General features: G+C 41.8%; 2 protein-coding genes across 2 annotated transcripts in view; both read right to left on the minus strand.

The window, feature by feature from the left end:
* Nucleotides 1–361: 361 nt before the first annotated feature.
* On the minus strand, nt 362–12,139 carry cetn3 (centrin 3). Its single transcript, XM_076284005.1, has 5 exons — nt 12,020–12,139; nt 11,099–11,234; nt 10,897–11,011; nt 9,869–10,060; nt 362–1,156 (listed from the first exon to the last, which is right to left on the minus strand). The coding sequence occupies exons 1-5, from the start codon at nt 12,034–12,036 to the stop codon at nt 1,113–1,115; spliced, it is 504 nt and encodes a 167-aa protein (XP_076140120.1). The 5' UTR covers nt 12,037–12,139; the 3' UTR covers nt 362–1,112.
* The window catches only part of tlr8b (toll-like receptor 8b), a 110,534-nt gene continuing 91,709 nt past the window's right edge, over nt 2,826–21,650 (minus strand). Inside the window, exon 2 of the transcript XR_012986775.1 lies at nt 2,826–2,852. The gene's annotated coding sequence lies outside the window, so the exon portion shown is untranslated. The remainder of the gene's footprint in view (nt 2,853–21,650) is intronic.

Here is a 21,650-nt window from a genome sequence, read left to right on the forward strand (position 1 = left end):
CTCTGTGCTTTCTGTTAATGGAACCTTGTCTATGTACCTTGTCTATTTGTTTGTACCTATGTATAAAACTGTAAAACGTCTTTGAGTGTCTAGAAAAGCACTATAAACAAATAAATGTACTATTATTATTATTAAAAATAATAATAATCTCCGCATAATATCACTCTTCACATTGAATCTTCACTCAAATATGTAAATTGGCCTGTTAGAACTTTTCAGGAGGTGGTAGATTTGGTGATCAACTCCATAAGGAAGAAGCCCTAACAGGGAAACTGTTCGGTAGTTGTGAAATGCCAAAATAGTTTGGGGACGTGTTCCCCCCCCCAAAAAATGATTGAAAAAATTGACTGAAACATTGATACATTGACAGATGCTTGTATTTATTATCATATTCAATAAACTCATACCAAAATAGGACAATCAAATCATACAAAACGTCTATATAAAAAATTCCAAATTTCTACATAAAAGTATAATAATTCTACAGAACTCTGTCCACAAATCACACAGTGCATGAGCTCTGAACTCAGTACTTGCATGACCCCTTGCCAAAAGAATGTTGACACAGGTAATCCCAAATACAAAGCAAACATCAATAATGCGTCAACAACATGAAAAGCTCCTGGTCACGATGAGTGTTTCCTTTAGAAGGAATGAACTGTTTCAACAAACTACAATGAAACCCTAAGACCTGACCACACACAGACTAAGAAGTTGTTTTTGATTTTAAAGCTTAGCTATGCTTCCGTAGCTTTTCAGATTATTTGGTGCATACAATGGGATCTGCATGCTTTTACAAGTCAGTCAGTCCTATCTGCTTTGCTTTGTTGTGGATGATATGGCCAAAGCATGCGTTGCGACAGAGTAAAAGACAAGCCTCTTCTAAACTCGCTACCATGAGGTACCTCTGGTTGTTGGTGTTGGTCCCTTTGGTTGTTCTTGTTGGGAGGGGCTAGCCTAGCGATGGAAACAGTAACCGTGGCGATGGTGGAGTGACCACACAAACTGCTGCAGCGTGACTCATACAAATGGGCTCAAAAAGTTTGGTTGCCTGGCAACAGCAACATCGCCGAGCACCGTCAGTCCGCTGTGCTGACAGTTGGCGCCCAGTCTCACGAGTCTCCAGTCATAATGGAGACAAACTCCTCCTGGTTAACTGTCAAACACACACACACACACACGTAAAATAAACAACATTTTTCATTACCCTCCCTAAAAGGTCTAAATATAGATGCACAAGTTCATGGGAAAACCCCGCTATGCTTTTTACAGTGAATACCCCATTCCCCATTACAATCAGTGGTGACTAGACGATTCAGCAGATCACATACACTCTAATCTGGCTCCACCACCTTCTGTATGAAAGACCTAAATGTCAGTGAGGCCAACTGGATTCCATGAGAAAACGCACTGCCTGCATCATAGAGCTGCCTGTGCCCCATCAGACTACATATTCAGGTAGCCCTCATTCCCAAAAACGTTGGAGACCCCTGATTTTAATATATCAGGTATATCAGGGGTCTCCAACCTTTGGAGGGCTACTCATTTGAAACAAACAGACCCTCACCCCTTTTTGCAAGGGTAAACTGTAACTCGTAAATAATATGTGATTTTTACATTTAAATGATCAATATTATGTAGGCCTATAAGCCTTTATATACCCTTACAAAAAATAAATGTTTGCAGCAGACCTGTGGCCTGTGGGTGATTTCTGGGAAACTGTGACGGGGCGATTAGCCACCGTCACGGCAGCATAGCGCTGCCTTCATTTAAAACACTGCATGTATGTCTGCTTGAATGTATATGTTCGTTGAATAAGTCTGTGTTTTCGGTTTACACTTATACCGTCTATATCAGCCATCACCAAATGGCGGACCGCGGTCCGAGTCCGGACCGTGACGTGATCCTATCCGGACCCAGACTATAATAGCCAAATTTAGATTTTCACGTAAGATTTCAAAGCTGCGCTAAATGTATACTTCAGGAGCTTCAGGAACCATCATTTCGCTTGCTGCTACTCAGCCAGTGAAATCTGTGAATTCTGATAAAGTCGAGTCAGTGAGTAAAGTAGCCTACTATGGAGAAGAGACTGATAGCCTGAAACGAGCGAGGAGAGGAGACGGGACGAGAAACAATCAGATGGATAGGCCTATCTAAGTTAACGATAAGTAAGTTATTTTCAAATCATCGATTGCTGAAAGAGGAGAAAGCTAGACAGCGAGAACAGAGCTTTATATATAGGGGGCAACACCACGCAAAACTGTCACGTCCGTAACGCCAACTAAATATGGATGTGACAGTTTTGCGCGGAATTGCCCTGGACCTCTTCTATATATTGCGCCAATTTGAAGCACCTCTACTAGACAAAGCATATATTTTGAGCAAGCATAGGGTAGGATAGGCCCATTCAACAGTGAACTGAGACCAAAGAATATTTTACGATTTAAGAAGGCAATATGATTGATCCACCACAATCTAGTTAAGCCTACATGCATTCACTGCCCAACAACGTGATAGGGTTTCCAGGATTTAGGGTCAACATAAAAAAACGAAAAAAAATAAATTAAACTTGCTGATTAATGGGTTCAAGGAACCAGCTGTGGAATATCCATCCTTGTCTCAGCTCAAATTTTTCAAAAGTTCACGTTAAGATCTTAAAAATAGCCAAGGCTACTCAGTTTTTCTCCCCAATTAGGCTACTCTTATCTTGCCTTATTTCTCCTCATTTCGAATGTTGCCTTTTAGGCTACTTATTTTATTTCACATTAAACATTAGGCCTAGGCCTACAATCTTCTATTTCTTGAATTTACCCTTGGGGATCAATAAAGTATCTATCTATCTATCTATCTATCTATCTATCTATCTACAACTAGGCTCCATCCATCCATCCTAATATTATACATACATACATATACATAGCCTAAACACGCACGTTAAACATTATGATGCTCCGGACCTTGGCTTGAGGAAATTTTCCGTAACTGGACCTCGCTGAAGATTAATTGAATACCCCTGGTCTATATTCATCAGTCAAACATGTCATTCATCATACCTTTCCCCGTTGCTTCCGTAGTTGTTATATATAGGCCTATAGTTAAAAACAAACACTACCGCGAGCTATGCGCTAAAACTACACACAACACCACAATTCCCTACAGTTTAAAACATTCACCATTCAATCACGTTACGTGTTAAAATAATCACACTATGTAATTTCTTAAATGTTCCGTTTATTTAGCTTTAGTCATTACATAGAATGTCATTATCACGTCGTTACATGTTTGTCCTACCGGTGTCCACTGTCACGTCTTCTTCTGTTTGTAAAGGAGTGAATGCCACGTTTACACTGTTTAAAAACATATTGTGACTTCCTGGATTAACCGGAAGTTCACCCGTGTTGTAATTAAAATGTAATAAAATATTATTTAGCTGTTTGGTACTGTTTGGTTATGCCAAACATTAGCAATTAAGTTTAAATGTATTAATTTATTTTCTAGTTAGTTAGAACGTGTTATTTTGTGCTGTTTTTAGCTTATGTATATTTTTGGCCTGTAAACACCCCTGATGATTTTTATTATATTGGTTTGGTCCAATTGGAAGGGAATGTTCAGGCCTATTTATCATGGGGGATTCAGTCTATTGGGAAGAGGAATGGTGAAGAGACGTAAGTCTAGTGCTCAAACTGTTATTGACTGCAATTAGTCTATTGTCGACAAAATTTGATATTGAATTATTGTTTTTGACTATCATGTCAGTTTGCTTTGTTTATTGAAAGTATTTTTTTATTATTATTAATTTGTTTTTGTTAAACCTTTTCTTAATTATTTTTGCCCATCGGGCCTTAATTGGGAACAATAAATACCCATCTTGCTACTTGAGATCTCTGAGTGCTTTAACATCTACCTCACAACGCCTCGACTACGTCTACCCTTAACAGAAACAAATGAGTTCACTAGAAAATATTGCCAGAATTTTGCCAATGTTGGCAGCTAGAGGCAAACTTTCAGCAAAGTTCTGGCAACAATGAGAAGTTTGCCACTAGTAGCAAATGTATTTGCCTGTGATTTGCCACCACACTTAGCCAAAAATGGCAAATTTCCAGTGAACTTCTGGTGGCAAACCTAATTTGCATATGACATTGCTGCAAATTTGCTGCAACATTGCCAAAAGTGTACCGCAATTGTTTGCCAGAAACCTAATTTGTATGTGAAAATATGACCTTGCCGAAATATATGAACTGTTTGCCAGAAACCTGACATTTCTTCATCTGATTCTTCTATACATCTCTCTCTGAAATCTCTCCATGATCTGACAAAAAAGTTTTTGTTTTTCGCCAGGTAATGCACAGCCCTATTGCATGGCGTGCATGTCACAAGATTTGCAGCTCTATTGCTACACTAGTACGGAGGAGAAATGGCCCCTGATCTGAAGCAATGGTTTTTCAGTCCTTGGACAATCATGCACGAACCGTATGGGACAAACACGGAATGGCCACAGAACTTCCGCAAAGATATGTTTCCATTGAGAAAAGGATTCAGATTCAGAGCCAAAGGCTAAAATTTAACCCAGCTATAATTTGTAAGGCATCACCAATATCAAGTTAATGTTACAGATGTATGGCTACATACATTCTTAAAAGGGTTCTGGTCTACAATTAAATATCTATTAGAAACTTCACAATTGAGGATGTTTTTAGAGCGTCTGCGGTTGACTTTTTGGCTATTTTTAGAAGGTGCACTGTGGGTGCCTCACAGGCGTCCCGCGGGCACCGTGTTGGAGACCCCTGTGCTATATCGTGATTATTCCTCTATATTGTAAGATTTTTTTCTTATTGCAATATTGACAATATAGTTCCGTGATGATTGTTTACATTGCTTTGTGCACAATTTGCCATATCGTCACCTTCCTAAAATAATGGCTTAAAGGAGAATTCCGGTGTGATATTGCCCTAAAGTGTGTTGAAACATGATACCGAGTGTGAACGTATGTCTCATAGCCCATCTCGGCTTGTCCCCTGCACTCCAAAATCTGGCGCTAGTTAGCTGATGCTACCAACAGCTTTTTCAATGGTGGTGCTTCGGCATCGGGCTAGCCATGCAAATAAATCACTGTTTTACACCATTTATGAGGCTCAATGTATCTCCACACTTCATTGGTAGACTACTGAAGGCCCTGACATGTAAAACGAGACATTGAGAACTTTCAAAAAGCACTGGTAGTTTACTTACAAGACGATTTATACAGACAGTATCTTCACGAAGTTTAGCGTTTGCAGCCATCTTGAATTTAGTCACGATAAGTCGAGCGACGAGTAAGAATGAACAGGTATGATAAGGGATCAGATTCCAAAAATAATTCCGTGGAAATGCATGGATTCCAGTTGCTGCTACTGGAAGAAACTGGAATCCATGCATTTCCACTGAATTATTTTAAATGTCAGGGCCTTCGGTAGTCTACCAATGAAGTGTGGAGATACATTGAGCCTCGTAAATGGTGTAAAACAGTGATTTATTTGCATGGCTAGCCCGATGCCGAAGCACCACCATTGAAAAAGCTGTTGGTAGCATCGGCTAACTAGTGCCAGATTTTGGAGTGCAGGGGACAAGCCGAGATGGGCTATGAGACATACGTTCACATAGTGCTGGGCGGTATGACCAAAAATGTATATCACGGTATTTTTCAAAATTCTTACGGTTTCACGGTATATGACGGTATTTTTTTTTTTCATGCATAATCAGATGTTCACAGCATTTTCTACAGGTTGAGAGAGGAATTGCTGCAGGATGACTAAGGATGGTCTATTTTACTGTCATGATGTAGAATAACGCCACACTAGTGGTAATGATGTTTTGCATGGCCCCAGAAAATGATGCTGTTTACAAAGAGCCACTCATGATTCTAATGAAGAATCTAATCAGAATGCAAAGACAATTGCAGTCAAAATACAGAACTTTTACTGTGCAAATTTCACAAACATCTTATATAACCAATAAAACGTATAAAACCAATACAAAAAGTAGTGCAACTTGCAATTTAAAATAAAACCTCTCTGCTAATATGCTTACTCTGTCAAATAGGCCTATCAGAAACATGCCTTATTGTTATTGTGTGGTTTGCATGACGTTAGTGGTAGGCTAACTAACTTCATGTGGATGTAGATGTCTTGTTAGCCTGCCATGAGCTTCGGTTCGCTAGGCAAAACATTAACAAAAAAGTTCGTTTTGGTGCACTGATGACAGTCAGGATCATTTCTAACTAGCCAGCTAGAATTGCTCAGTTCATGTCTATAACATGCTTTACTTGCTATCTGGATAATTTCAGCGAATATTCTTAAAGTGAGATGAATGATAAGATCATTAAACTTGACTGTGTTCGGTGGGTTGCTAACTAACGACATCACCTACAGTACTAGCCAGCTAGTTACAGCTGTTGAACAATCTCAATAGAATTTTCGTGACGGTAAATCCCTTTCAACGCAGTATCATAAAGTTTTTTCCTTAACTAAAGAAACAATTTAAGGTATTCTGTGCAACACCCTTAAATAAACCCCTTACCTAAGGATAAATTAAGCCTTAAGGGTCATACTTCAGGGGAAAAACTGAAGGTGTTTTGTGTTTACCCTCACTATGCCTGCCTCGCAGTCGCACCATGCGTGCGTGTGAAAAAAGTCCCGTCTGAAACACTGTCGCGCGGCGCAGCGTTCCAAACGTTGTGTAGCCTAATCAAATACACCGGTATATTAAAAATTCATATCATAACGAAAATATACACCGGTTTACGGTGTGAACCGGTATACCGCCCAGCCCTACGTTCACACTCGGTATCATGTTTCAACACACTTTAGGTCAATATCACACCGGAATTCTCCTTTAAGTAATTGTTTCAGTTTTTCCAGAAAAAACAAAAAAACAAAAATTGAATGATGATTTAGGCAAAAAAACAAAAAACAAAACTGCCATTATTTCAGGAAGGTGACAATATGCAAAAAGGTGCCCCATGTATATTATTTGCAGAGCTGTGAGTTCAACAGTTTTGTATTTTTAATTGAACACAAATATTAAAATGCATGAGAGTATAATATGACAGGGATGCAAACAGAGGTATGGTCAAAAAGGAGTGAGATTATCGAAGCCCACGCCCCCGCAGGAAATATCATATAATTTTGCCACCACCTCTGCCATCCAGGGCTCACCCTATTCACACAAAAATGTTCTTTATATGAAAATACACTGTCCCAGTTCCTTGGAAATTCTTAAAAGTAAAGAATACTGAGACAACACTGGAATATTTGGCATGTCCCTTTTTTTCAATTTTTTAAAAAAAAGTCTGACATTTTGAATTTGTGTTTGGCGGCTGTCTTGACCTCAATCTCCGTTTCAACCTGTAACCCATGGGCGGATTATGAACTTTCGGGCCCCTGGGCCCAGATGTATTAAGGGCCCCCCACTTATTGCCATATATGTGGGAGGGGGGGTTTGGGGGTCCTCCCCCAGAACATTTTTAATTTTTCTGATGTGATTTCCTGTATTCTGGTGCATTTTGGGGATGGCCAATACTAAATTCAATCAGATTCATAGCCTACATCCTGATTTGTTGATATTGAGGCAATGATTCCATGCAAAGGCTTGGGCTTCAGGGCCCCCTGGCCCCGGTAGGCCCGTGCAGTAATCCATCCCTGCTGTAACCAAGACCAGTTCCACTTTGTTTTACAACCCTCATCCACTTTCTTAACTGTTAGTGCCTCACTCTCATGAAATTCTCTCATTCTGCAAATGAAAAGTTGCATATATTAGCCATAGTGTTACCCTAGACCTGACAGTATCATAACAGAGTGCAAAATAGTTCACTTCACTCTGCCCCCTTTCTCAATGCGCCCCAAAATAACGTTCTTCTGCACGAAAATGTACAGTTAAAATGTATCAACAGTAGTGCGGTCTGTCTGTTAGGATAAGCCCACACATCAGTTTCTCGCCCTTATGTGGTAGTCAGGGCTCTACACTAAAAAAAATTTCCAGGAGCACTTGTGCACCCAAGTTAAAAAATGTAGGAGCACAGACAAAAATTTGGGCGCACAGTCAGTTCTGTACTTAACTTACACATAATCTAACATTACACTCCAGCTAACAGTTAATCATGCCAGTGCACCAATTGCAAATATTAAGAATGACTGACAACATTAGGCTACAGGAAACAGGATTTTAAAGATCAGTGCCTACTTTATTTTCAGTCTGTTCTATTTTCCTACATTTTGTTAATGTAAAATAATATAATACATTGCCATATTTGCATTTAGCCTGTATATCAAGTATCCTGCCAAATGTAGGCTAATTTATTTATTTGTGAATCCATCTGTAGCTAATCCAAATATGCCCATGGTGACCTATCTGACTGCATACTGCCTAATACTACTACTAAAACAGTCCATTTTCTCTTCCACAAAACCCAACATAGGCTATCAAGGATGTATATATTTTGTATCCTTTTATTTTTTATTTGAAATATCTGCATTGATGGGGGCAGTAGGCACTTCAGCTTGTATTCGGTGTAAACAAACAAGCATGCGTGGAAGCCTGGAGTTGTCAGTAGCGTTCTACCTTTGAATAAAATGGGAGAGAGTATTATGGGAGGCTACTTTTGTGCCTGTTCGCTACAGCTATATTTTGCATATTGCAGCCAATACGTCAACTGGGCTAAAAGGCATGTTAGGTTACCTTTCCATCTCTCACTGCATTCTCAGAATCTTATTCTGTTCCTCCTATATCCGATGAATTCGGTGGATAGATGCACAAATTTCTTCAATCTTTGCATCTTGGCTGGCTAGTCTAACTTTCCGCTTTTTCTGTGCGCTCTTGGATTTGATAGAAGCGACTACTAGCGAGTCACAACGCGAAACTGCTAACGTTGATGGGAGGTGTAGTTTTTATGCTGCATTCGCGACGTGATTCTATGGTTTGCACCAGTAATGTTTCTCGATGTTGCGGTGTATTTTGTAGACAAACACTGACATGGTTAGAAGTCATTCGCACCAGTGCGCCTATATATTTTTTTGCACTTGCACGCCATCATTTTTACTCGCATGTGCACTGTAGAGCTCTGGTAGGGGTCATTGAAAATAAGTCAGTTCGTCACTTGTCACTTCGGGTTGCGTTTTACGTGCGCAGGTTTTTGATTTAGTGTTGTCTTACACTTCCTATGTTTCATGGACTGTAACGGTAGGCTATGTGTTTATTTAGTCATTTTAATACAGAATTAACTTTGATGAAATTATAATCAGACACTTCAACCCCCCCCCCCCCAAAAAAAAAAAAAGGAAAAGAAAAACTCATCGGATCTGCACGATTCACACAAGTCCCCCAGAGAGCCGTGAAAAAGGCGGCATCCGCCAAAAGGCGCGCCGTTTGCATCCCTGAATATGTAAACTTTGTATACAACATAAATATTATTTTATATGTTTTATTACTTTGTATCATATCGTATATTACTATTTTCCCCCAGCATATTGGGATCAGCGTTTTTAGCCATATCTCCCGGAGTCGTACTGCATCACTATCATATGGGTTATGTGACGTGTTTAAAACAACCATCTTTTGAGATTAGGCCTTGTACTAAGAAGTAAGGGTGTTGCACCACAAATCTCAGGTGTGAGCCCAACCCATACAGCAGGATGCTTGCCCTTATCCAAAAGAAAATTCCAAACTTTTTCTAGACTTTTTCCAAAGCTCAATTCTTGGGATTGGGATTATTCTTTCTTTAAGGATGCTGCTTTTTGTAAAACATGCTAATATTTTGTTGGGATTTCGATCTTTTCTCTCTCTCTCCCTCATCCACTAGACCAGCACACTCCCCTTCCCGCCCTGTCCCACTCACTCTCTCCGTCGCCGTCGGTGTCGAACTCGTCGATCATGGCGCGGAGCTCCTCGTCACTCATGTCCTCGCCCAGCTCTCGGGCTACGCGCCGCAGGTTCCGCAGGCTGATCTTCCCCGACTCGTCGTCGTCAAACAGCTTGAACGCCTTCAGGATCTCCTCCTTGGGGTCGCGGTCAAGGATCCTGTCCGTTACTGAGACACACAGTACACAACCAAGCAGTCAGCGGTCATAACCTTCAGGCAAAACAAGGATGTTTATGGTGAGTATTTAGCAAATGCTTTTGTCCAAAGCGACAGTGACACCATTAACTTTAAGATGAGCAGTTTATGATAAACTCAAACAGCCTAAAAAAAATACCAAAATTATTAATAGATGAAAAAGAAATTAACAGAATGACAATAACAACCAGTGGGCATTGCACTGTAGCTGTCTGGAAGCTCTAACTGTTGTTGCTAGACAACTCGAGGTAAGGTAGGTAAAACCGATTGTTTTTGGTTTTTTTTTCGTACTGACAGTACTCATGACCTCAAGAAACGGAGATCTATATGAAAAATCGCCAGATTTCTCCTTTAAAAGTAGCTTAAATAATAGCTTGTAGCTTCGCTCACTACATTTTGCCCATCACTGATAACAACGAATAACTAACTACCCATATGAATGGTAGTGGACTAGCCACATGTGGATAAAAATGGACTTTAACCACAGCAGTACTGCTGCAAGCTTGTTACCAGAACTACCAACAACATCGAATGAACTCCGTTTCTCTCTTGCAACATGAACATCTAAAATAGTACATGTGATATAACCTGGCATGTACTGAAAGAACTACAGGACAGGACTGGGTGTTTTGAATGAAGTGCAATTAGAGCTAATCTGAGTATTAGGAAAATATCTGATGATGCAAGCAGCCATCTGTCCAGCAGAGGAGCAGAGCGGGCTGGATGGGGATGAGGAAGGGTTCACTGAAAGTCATCTTCACAAATTAAATAAATTAAAGATTACTTTATTGGGGGTTGACGTTACTTACCCACTTCTTTGAAGTCTTCGAAAGTTATTTTTCCATTTCCTTCCCGGTCATAGTCTTTCAGAATCTTTAACACATCAACTTTCTTCACCTCGAAGCCCAGAGCTCTCATTGCGACCTGTGACACGGTACAATATAAAATCTGTAACACTTCGTGTTGTTTGAGGAAGAAGTTTTATCTTTGGGTTAGACACAATTCACTTACCTTCAGTTCGTGGTAGTCGATTTCTTTATCTTTGTCCGTGTCAAAGAGTTCGAACGCTTCTTTTATCTCATCTTTCTGCTCATCAGTCAGTTCTCGTCTCTTTTTCCTCTTCGTCTTATCGGATGCTAGTTCAGTTCTACCGACAAAGTAGATTGTTACGTTAATGTTGACACAAAGCAACAAGTGATTAACGTGTAACGTTAGTAATATAACCTACACCCGCTAGTGCTAACTAGCCGAACGTTTTTGGAGTGGTGTAGTCTAGTTAGCTGTAGCAGCTAGTGGGTACTGTGATCAACCCCAAATGTTAATACGTATCCTTGCCTTTTTTTTTAAGTGGGTATCCTGCGTAGTCCTGCGTATCACGTAGACTACTACCACTGCCAACTTCGTTAAGTGTGCTGGTAATGTTAAACATTAAACCTAACGTTAAACCTACGCCACCAACATGTCAAAGATGTAGATCTCGGGGCCGTAACAACGGGCAATGTGCACACACTCGTTCAGGTAAACTACCAACCAAGATAACAAAGTAGGATTAAGTCAAAGAGTATAGAACTTCTATACTCTTTGATTACGTCCAGCAGAAACGTTAGCGTTACCAGTTGCCGTTGAGGACTACCATTGATGTTGCGACAAGTTAGCAATCGCTATCTGCCTGGATGACAGAAGAATTCGCTGTCAGAGAAACCCAATGTTTCTGTGATACCAGGGTAAATTAACGTTAAGCCAGAGCCCGTCTTTCTCTCTGGTTAAGCTAACGTGTTCTGCCTAGCTAGGATAACGTCAGCTAACAGTTAACAAACGAGCTAACACTAACAAAACAAATGAAACCCTGAACGTTAACGTTAGAGGGCGTCTTAGCATTATTCACATTATACGTGAGTATTACTACTAATAACTTACTTATGCATATCTTACCTTAAAGAAAGACTCATTTCTTAAACGTTGGCTACCTCAACCGTTTTGACCCCTGTATCTCCTCCCGGCTTGCAGCTTAGCGCTATGGAGGCACAACCACAACAAACCGCTCGTACATAGCTTCATCCGCAGCGCCCAATCTGCTACGCTTCCGTAGCCAATGACATTTTCTTTTACTGGTCGCTATGGTTTCTCAAACTACTATCCAATCCTGTGAAAGTTTACAGTTCTGAACTGGTTCTGAAGGCCACATCGGATTGGACAGGTGAGGTTTTCATGCTGGGTTTTTCTGTGTTTTTAGTTTTGATTTCTCTGCCTTTAACTCATAAGTTACTGTGGTCTTTCTAAACGAGATATAATTGTATTTGAAAATGGAAGGCTTGATTAGATTGTTAAGAGAAAAATACAAAATGAGATGAAATATTGTAAATTCTGATTACCCACCCAGTAGGCTAGGCTTCTTGCAGGTAAAATTATATTACCAACATAATTGTTAGGAATTGTATTTCTTATCAACATAACTTTACTACTAAAAAGAAATAATGAACAACAATCCTCTTAAAAGCAATTGCAGTACATATAATTTACCAATAGATGTCAGTCTTGGCCTTTTAAAATGACAGCAGCCCAGGCATCACACAAACCCACCATGTAGAACAGCACATATTTGCTTACACCACCACCACTACCATTACTACAACTACTACCACAACTTGTATTGAGCTAGGCAACAGCTGACAGCTATAAAACATGGACTGTGACCTCTTGCAACGATGCTTCTAATTTAGTGCAGCCTCAACAACAATAACAACGATAAAACAAAAAATTAATAATGGTAAGCCTATAAAAACATCACATGTGGCTGGCTTTCTTAATTTAGTTTTCAGTGACACTCAGCAAAAAACAAACAAACAAACAAACAAAAAGCTGTGAGAAGCTAAAGGTTAAAAAAGCACCCCCGTCTCACAGTCACACAGAGAGAGAAAGACACACACATAGAGAGAGAAAACACACTCGCCTGGCCTCAGCCTGTGGGAGTATTTGATAACACACTCTCTTCCCCCACTCAAAACAAAGCCACTGTCCGTTCCCAGGAAGGCCGTCCACTCAGACCAGGCCTGCTGTGTGGGTCGCGAGTGCAGCTGGGTAAACCAGCCCCCAGTAGGTCTCGGCTGGCTATTGATTCTTCCCTGGGACTGAATGGGGCTGAATGGGGCTCTGATTCATTTAGATGTTTGTCATTAGTCGCTTAAGCTGCTCAGAGAGCCAGACTTGACAGGTGGGGTGGGAGCTGAGGGCCAGTGGTAGTGGTGGTGCCCTCATTGCTTAATCAAAGCAGGCTACTCAACTGCATGGCCACGGGGAGAACATAAGGCGTCTTTGTGGTGTCTGTGTAGATGCAAGCAAGGGAAATCTATTTTGTCATCTCTAAATTTGTTACTTTGTGAATTTGTGAAAATATAAACAATAAATAAATCTGGCATAATACAATGCAAATGCAATATATATACAGGCTGGTAAACTGTAGTATATAGCTGTAATTTGAATAATGTATTAAAGTGGCAACATTTTAAATCAGGTAAATGTAAGTTGTTGATGGTCCCCATCATGGGTGCAGTTAGTGGTCTCTTTGCCTGGTTTGCTGTATGTGCACTGAGGAAAGTGAAGGGAAAGGGACATTTAACATCATGTTTTATTTTAAAGGCACATTTTTATGCATCTTAATGTATATGTATTAAACTTTTAATGAAGTGGCAAAATATATGTCCATGTGTACATACAGCTGTCTGCATGCACACCCATTGAATGCATTTTTCCCCTTTTTTTTACCCCTTTAGGATGTGCAATGACGGGGATATTTGATGTCATAGCAGCAGGGGTGGCCCTAGGTGTTTTGATTCAAGTGAAACTTGTGTTTGTTGCTTATTTGATGTCAAACAGTCGCTGGCTGGATGAGCACAGACTGTGCCAGTAGCTCCAGGCATTCCCGAGGTTCTGACCTTTGATGAAGGTTTTAATAAGAAACAATACTCCTGTTTACTCTTTGGCCGCCATTACACGGAAGCCCGTCTCCGAGCGTCACTTGGCATTTTCACTTTGTTTTCTATAAAACACAAAGGTATGTGAGCACGCAGATCGGCAGAGCATTAGTGATTGGCATGCCAAGAACAACAGCGAGAGGAGGAAGGAAATGTCAATATTCTATCGATGGGACAGTTTCATAAACACATTTACCATATTGACTTTTGCTTATCTGGTAGTCTTACGTAATATCAACAGCCAAACCACGCAAGCCTCTTTGGCATGCGGTTCCTGTTTTGTGCACTGTTGCCCTCCTGTTGCAGTGTGTGTGTGTGTGTGTGTGTGTGTGTGTGTGTGTGTGTGTGTGTGTGTGTGTGTGTGTGTGTGTGTGTGTGTGTGTGTGTGTGTGTGTGTGTGTGTGTGTTTTCAGCCCAATACCTGAAGATGAATCGGCATTCAGTAGGATGACAGTGATTGGAGAGTGGGTTCGGTCACATGATCCCCCATTCAGTTTATACTACTTCAGAGCACCCTCATCGTGCAGTGAGCCCACAGGACTCCCTGTCTCACACACACTCACGTACACAGACATCCACACTCACAAGCACTCTCGCTCTCTCTCTCTCACGCACACACACACTCACACTAGAACAGCTCGTTTTTCCATGTGTGGGTGTAAGGGGATAAGGGGGTGAGGGTCTCTAACCATCACATAACCGATGACTCGCCCGACATCTCGACTCAGAGCCTATTGTGTGTCTCTCTATGTGTTTTTCCAGGCGTGTGTGCAGGCGGGAGGTTGAGATGAGATGTGGTTTGTGTGAGCTGTGGCGTGTGGGGGAGGCTGCTTGCTTGCTCGCTCCCTGCGCTGCGCGGCGCTGCTCTGCTCTGGCTGACTGGTTCACGCTGGCTCAGTCTGAACAAAAGCAGCTGAGGACCAAACGCGATGCTGCCGGAGCTGGAACTATCTAGTTCAGACCGGTAGCTGTTAGCCGCACAGCACAGCATAGCAGCCTATGAGGTCACACCCGGGGGAAGGGCTGGCGCTTTCTTTATGTAGCTTCAAGACACTCAATATACGGATGTAAGCTTGATTTCGTATCATTATAACATCTCTTTTATGAGGTATTATTTAGAGTTTGGTTATTTTTTATGTCATTTTATGATTTTTATGATTGTTCTTCGTGTCTCCTCAGTGTTAAAAAAGTGATGGGGAAGTACCTACCATTACTATCAACTGACAAGTTGCCACACATGCTTTCATATCACAATGAATAATTTAAAAATGTCCAGATCTATCCTAATACTATACTACAATACTTTAAGCTTAACAAAGGCTCAGCTTAACATCACCATTAAAACTAATCATCATAGTGTGAGGAAAAGGGAAGGCTAAAGGGTTTATGTGAGTTGTTTTTGTCAGATTTCATGGATGTAGGGCTCTTAGATTCCTGAATAGATCAGACCCCTTTGGAATGGCCTTGTGACACACTACTGTTCTAGAACATACTAGAATTTGTGTATGTAGCCTAGTAAAGGGAAAATAGGTTTGACTTCATATGTAAGACCTCTTTTAGAAGTGAACATTTTAATTTACTTTTGGTTGTTTTTAAATAATAAAATTCTACTTAAATAAGTGTTGGGGAGGTACCTACATCACTAGTTACAACTGGCAAAGATGGCTATAGCCTATAGGTTTAGTGTCTGTTATGATTTTTCATAGATGTGGGTCTCTTGGATTCCCTGAAAAGAGCAGGCCAGTCTGAATAGCCTTGTGACACCACTTGTGTCCTGCCCTAGATCAAGCCAGGGTGGGTCCATGTGGTAAGAGAATTTGTGGACAAATTTGGCAACTTTTTTTTTTAGAAAGCCTGATAAGTTGTACTCTCTCAGAATAAAAGCTACTTTGAAGTTCTTTTCTCTCTATTTGCAGTGCACTGTTATAATCTTAGCCAGTCTTTTGAATTGTCTACACAGTATCTTCTCAATCCCCTCATCTCCACCCCCCCCCCACCCCCCCACCGCACAAAGCATTTCATTTTACCTGTCAAAACAAACACATTTTCACATGTTTATAAAGTAAAAAACTGAACCCAGATGGCCTTGAGGATGGAGAGGACACACGTAATGAAAGAAAGGCCACATAGACCACAATCTCGCTGATTAACTGGAGTCACCTAAGACCTAGAAACCCCTGCCCTTCGCTGTGTCCTTTGCTTGCATGACCAAGCCATTTGGAAATCAGATATCAATAGTGCTGACGGCAGCGAGCCCACTGTAAAGATATGAGTGCTTCGGCGATGGGGCCGGGAGATAGGCTAGCAGCAGCTAATTGATATTTGTTGAGTAACAGAGGACACCCACTGATTATGCCTGCACGCTGCACTGAAAGGCGGCTATTGTTGATGGCAACAAATCCAACAGTGAACCAATTAGACGGAAGCACTGAGACAGGCTTCCTGCCAGAGTCCGGCTAATTAAATCAGACCGGTCTGCTTCTCTTACGACTGGGACCTGGCCAGTGGTCCTAGAGACCCGTCGGGAAGACAGGGGCCGGATTTATCCACCATGCTCAGCAGGAAGAGCCAGCCAAGTTCACTGAAAGATTTTTGGACACTTGAGTGTGTTTTTTTTTTCTTTTTTCTTTTTTCTTCGTTGGCCTGAAAATCGAAATCTTCTATTTCCATCTGAAAGGACATATGCAATACGGGGGGAGAGAGACAGAGTGACCCCTGGCTGATCGCAATAGGCCCGAGGAACAACCAGTGTCTCGGAGAATGATTAATGAAAATGTGGGCTTAGGATGGAAACTATTTCCCCCCTTGTAATAAGGCACACAGGCCCTCCGTGGCAATAGCATGACACCACGGCTGGAGTGTGGAGGGAAAGTCTGCTGTTGGTTGATGGACAGCCAGGCCCATAATCCGGTTCCTCATTCTTAGTGGTGGGGTGATGTCTTGACCCCTCCTTCCACCCCTAGTCGTGCCCGCCTCTCTGCTCTGCTCTGTGAGTCATCACACACATGCTGTCATTCCATCCAGGAGGAGGCCATATGTACGTGTGTGTGTGTGTGTGGGTGGGTGTATGTGTGTGTGTGGGTGTATGTGTGTGTTTGAGTTATATAAGCTGTGTGATCCACTCTCATGAGAAATCAACCCCCACAGGCTACAAGTTCGGACGAAGTGAGTCGGGGTTTGACTCAGAGTTAAGTTGGAGGGGATCCTATTATGTGGTCATGCAGACTGCACTCACATCCTGTCTGACTCACACACTCTCTGGTGCTCTTTCTCACACACTCAACTCCTCAGATGAGTGTGAGCATGTGTGTGTGTGTGTGTGTGCTCTGTTTTAGGGCAACCATTTTGCCAAGTCATGCTCTCACTCTGCTGGCGCCCATGACACGTCCTAAGTTCAAACAAACGCACCACTAGCCCTCAACATGTCCACTGCCGAATGATCCACGACTTCCCTGAAGCTGAAGTGCTGTGACTCGCCCGAAGCCCGTGCGTGTCTCGGAGGGGCGCCTCCACCCATGTGAACTTGGCCTTCTCCACATCTCTTCTCAAGTTGGCTTGGAAAACTGGCAACAGTCCACAGCAATTATACATTAATCCTTGTTTTGTTGCCACCAGGCTTAGAGCCATAAGATACCCAACCTGCAAATCACGCTAGTGCTAGTCGGTGTTTTGAACAGAAACCTCTCTGCTCTTGCTGTGCGCCACCCCAACCCCCTCACTCCCCATCCTGGATCAACAATCTACTCTGACTTCTGAAAGATATAAATCAATCAGCGTAGTTGAATGGAGTCAACAGATGACAACATTAACAGGAATTAAAAGTTTAGGGATCATGGAATAATACAATATATGATAATAAAGATCAACAGACAGCAAGATAATGCAGGGCAGTAATTCTTCTCTGAAAAAAATACTCAATAACAGATTTGATAGTCTAGCAGGCATAGGGAAGTGGATGACATGAAAAAGCCAAAGTAATATTAAACGGTAGCCAAAAGTAAAAGTCGTTTTCTATATGGTTCAAAGAAGCAGAACTGCTGCTCTAGATACTGGTTCTATTGTTTGTGAAAGTTTCTCCTTTCGATACATTTGACCGCAATCTGGAATACACCTGCTTTTAATTTTTTTTACGGATTTTTCACGACAAAACAGACATGTACCGTTATCATACATATGCTGAAATACCTAATCAATTGCTCTTAGCACCTCTCCAAGACTTTCACCATAAATGCATTTACATGAGTAAGAAATGTGCTGGCTTGCCTGACAGCTCTCCTGTGCCTGGCAAAGTGCTTATTCCTCATATGCAGTTTGTACATGCCATATCATGCTTTAGGATGCAAATGCAGCGCAAAACAACAGGCACGATTCAGTATTCAGAGTCAAAGTTCAGTAATATGCAGGTTATTCAAGAGTCAAGAGCTTTTGTGAAATTGTAGGGCATACTTACTATATCAGAATAAATGCTCAAAGGACATTTCATACTCTCATTAAGATGTTATTTTGGATATTTCAAGTGACCTTTAAATATGTAGGCTACATTCTGTTATGTAATTGTATATTCCTGTAACACAGACTTCAGTGACTGGCAAAACCTGCTTTGGGCAGTAACATCCAGACTTACTGAGAGTCTCATTATCTCTGTAACACTGAAGGTTGAACTACTTTGATGTTTGGGAAATACCCGTGATGGTTAGTGGTTTGACTCAACCTGGATTTTCACAAAATGGAAATGGGCAACATCTCTTAGAATTCCCCCTTGGAGACAAGTCTCTCTCTCTCTCCCTCTCTCTCTCTCTCTCTCTCTCCCTCTATCTCTCTTTCTCTCTCCCTCTCCCTCTCCCTCTATCTCTATCTTTCTCTCTCCGTCTCCCTCTCTCTTTCTCTCTCCGTCTCCCCCTCTCTCTCTCTGCCTCTCTCCCTCTCTCTCTCTCTCTCTCTCTCTCACACACACACACACACTTGCGTTATTCTTGCGTTAGAGAAGGACATAAGGTTAAGGAGCATCTGTGTTAGCCCAGGCCTGGGGTTGGGGTTTTCATGCTGAGATTGAGGGGGAAGGGGCAATTGTTGTGTCAACACTGAGAGGAATCGTGCGGCTTGAGCTCGAGCGGCCTCTGGTCGCCTGCCAGCTTTGGCTCTGTGCCAGCAACAACAGCAGAGTCGCACTGGATGTCTTCTGCCGATCAGCAGGGCGATAGTTTAGAACAAAACTTTGCAAAAAAAATAATAATAAATAAAACGAAAGAAACCCGAGAGATGTTCTGAAAACAAAACAATGCTTAAGTAGCTGGCCCAGTTGAGCAAAAAAGAGATTCGCTCGTGTTGAGCAAGAAGAGATTTTCACCCAGTGGCCAACCACATTCCCTGGCCTCTGCTGGGAAGTGACTTAGTCTGCCTGCCTGTGAGGTTTCGAAGCCGGGAATGAGAAGTTGAGCCAGTGGGAAGGGGCCAGGAACAGTTCACGGTGACCTCCTGGCACCTACTGCTGGAGGTTGAGTCTTCTGGCCTGCTGACTAAGGCAACGACAGCGTGCGCACCAGCAGTCTGGGCAGTGGGCAGAGGTACAGTCCGCCAGGAAGCCTCTCCAGTGTCAGTACACGTACAAACACACACACACACACACACACACTAATACAAAGATCAGATAGTGAGCGCACATGAAAGCAGGGATGAATTGGATAAAGGATGAATAGACAGGCATTAAATGAGAGTTACCACAAATGCCACCCTCAAGACGTTTCATCCGTTCAGTAAACTAAGTTGTCTGGGCGGACGTCTATGCCTTCATTGCTGCAACAGAAGTTTCTTTATGGGTGCACATTGCTCTATTATGCAATCGGGACGAGCAGATGATTAGATAGAAGGTAAAACTCATGTCTTATGGCAGTTATCAGACATACCCGGTATGTCAAGATGAGGATAGTGTTTTATTAGCTTAAAGGGTGTAAAGTAAGAGTCTTCATCTGTGTGATTAGAGGTTTGTTTGTGTGTGTGTCTGTGTGTGTGTGCGCATAACTGTGTGTGTGCATAACTGTGTGTGTGTGTGTTTGTGTGCATGAGTGTGTGTGCGTGTGTGTGTATGTGTGTGCATGCATGCGTGAGTGTGTGTGTGTCTATATGTGTGCGTGTGTGTGTGTGTGTGCATGAGTGTGTGTATGTGTCTGCATGTCTGTGCTTGTAAGTGTGTTTGTGTGTGTGAGTGTGTGTATGCGTGAGTGTGTGTGTGCGTGAGTGTATGCGTGTGTGACAAAATCCCCTTCAGACCAGTAATATCTGGTGCATGTCCCTTCACACTGAGGCCGTCTTTGTTTTCCAGTGACGTGTGACCTGGGCTCATGGTGGAGTTGATACAGGGCCCAGATAAACACCACGGCACAAAGCACGCTGCGCCCTGACATGAACCAACACAAACACAAAAAATTGAGCTATATGGGGTAAGTGTTTGTTTTTAGAAGCGCTTCAAGGTTAATTGTTTATAATTATTCCTGTCTCTTGTAGACACTTATTCTTTCTTCACGGTGGTTTTGTTTTGTTGCTGTGTGTTGCTGACCTACTTGATTTTGTCTATGCGGCGTCATTTTGGCTGACGTTCTACAGGGCCCTGAGATGTATGCAAAAACACAAGGCTGAACTGGAGAAAATGCACAGTAAGAATAAATGGTAATCTGGCTTGTAAAGTTACATAATCAATGTTGGTCCAAAGACCTTGTGTGCTGACAGTGTGTGTGTGTGTGTGTGTGTGTGTGTGTGTGTGTGTGTGCTGGGCTACTACATATGCTGCCTTCAGGCCACATCAGATATTCGGAAATTCGGACCTACGATAGAGGAAAAATGACAGGAACGTAATGTTGGGTCGGATTTTTTGCTTGGAGACTGGTGCGGAAGTCTTGTGCCCCGAGGTATCCGACTTCACGTCACTATCGTATTCTCCAACCACGGCGGCCTCCCTTGCAACAACACAAGAGGCGAATCTCACTCTCAGTACAAAAAGGCAAGATAATTTATCACTAAATTAACACTACAGATAGAAACACTCACCCAACACATTTTTCTTCTTGCTCAAACAAAGTAAGCAATTTTAATAACTTATTTATGCATTATATATGCGTATATTTGTTTTCCGAACTGACATTTTTTTTCAAAGGTCGGGATTTTTAAAGTCGGGTCCTCCAAGTTTGCGGACACACACACATATCAGGGCTTCCATTGTCCGGTAATTACCGGACATTGACCGGAAAAAAAATGAAATGTCCGACAAAATTAAATCTCTCCGGTCAAATTGTCCGATTGAAATTGGCTAATAATCCCGTCCCCCTAACGCAATCTGAATTTGAGAATAAGCCTTAAAATGTAAGCCTATATTAAAGCAATACGTCCTTTGGCTATGTTTTTAAATGTACAGGCTCTACCGTTTGAAAGCTATTAAACAACACACATAGCCTATGCTGCATTTCAAATACTGTAGGAAACATTTCAAATAGGAAGTGCACTTAAAACGCGCTTAAAACGTCCATGTTAAACAACGAAAAAATGAGTGAGGCGGTTCAAACATGGCCAGGCCCAGGCAGACTAGCCTTAAAAGTTTTTTT

The sequence above is a fragment of the Alosa pseudoharengus genome, unplaced genomic scaffold (assembly GCF_046254945.1).
Source record: "Alosa pseudoharengus isolate Yale_2024_CS ecotype anadromous, Long Island Sound unplaced genomic scaffold, YU_APseudo_1.1 YU_APseudo_1.1_scf_14, whole genome shotgun sequence".
Taxonomy (NCBI): domain Eukaryota; kingdom Metazoa; phylum Chordata; class Actinopteri; order Clupeiformes; family Clupeidae; genus Alosa; species Alosa pseudoharengus.

Bases quoted from the DNA above. Each gene is read 5' to 3' on its own strand.
- cetn3 (XM_076284005.1), bottom strand. The intron at 11,012-11,098 runs GTAAGTGAATTG...ACCGTGTCACAG, and splicing joins TCGACTACCACGAACTGAAG to GTCGCAATGAGAGCTCTGGG. The intron at 10,061-10,896 runs GTAAGTAACGTC...TGTGTGTCTCAG, and splicing joins CGAAGACTTCAAAGAAGTGG to TAACGGACAGGATCCTTGAC.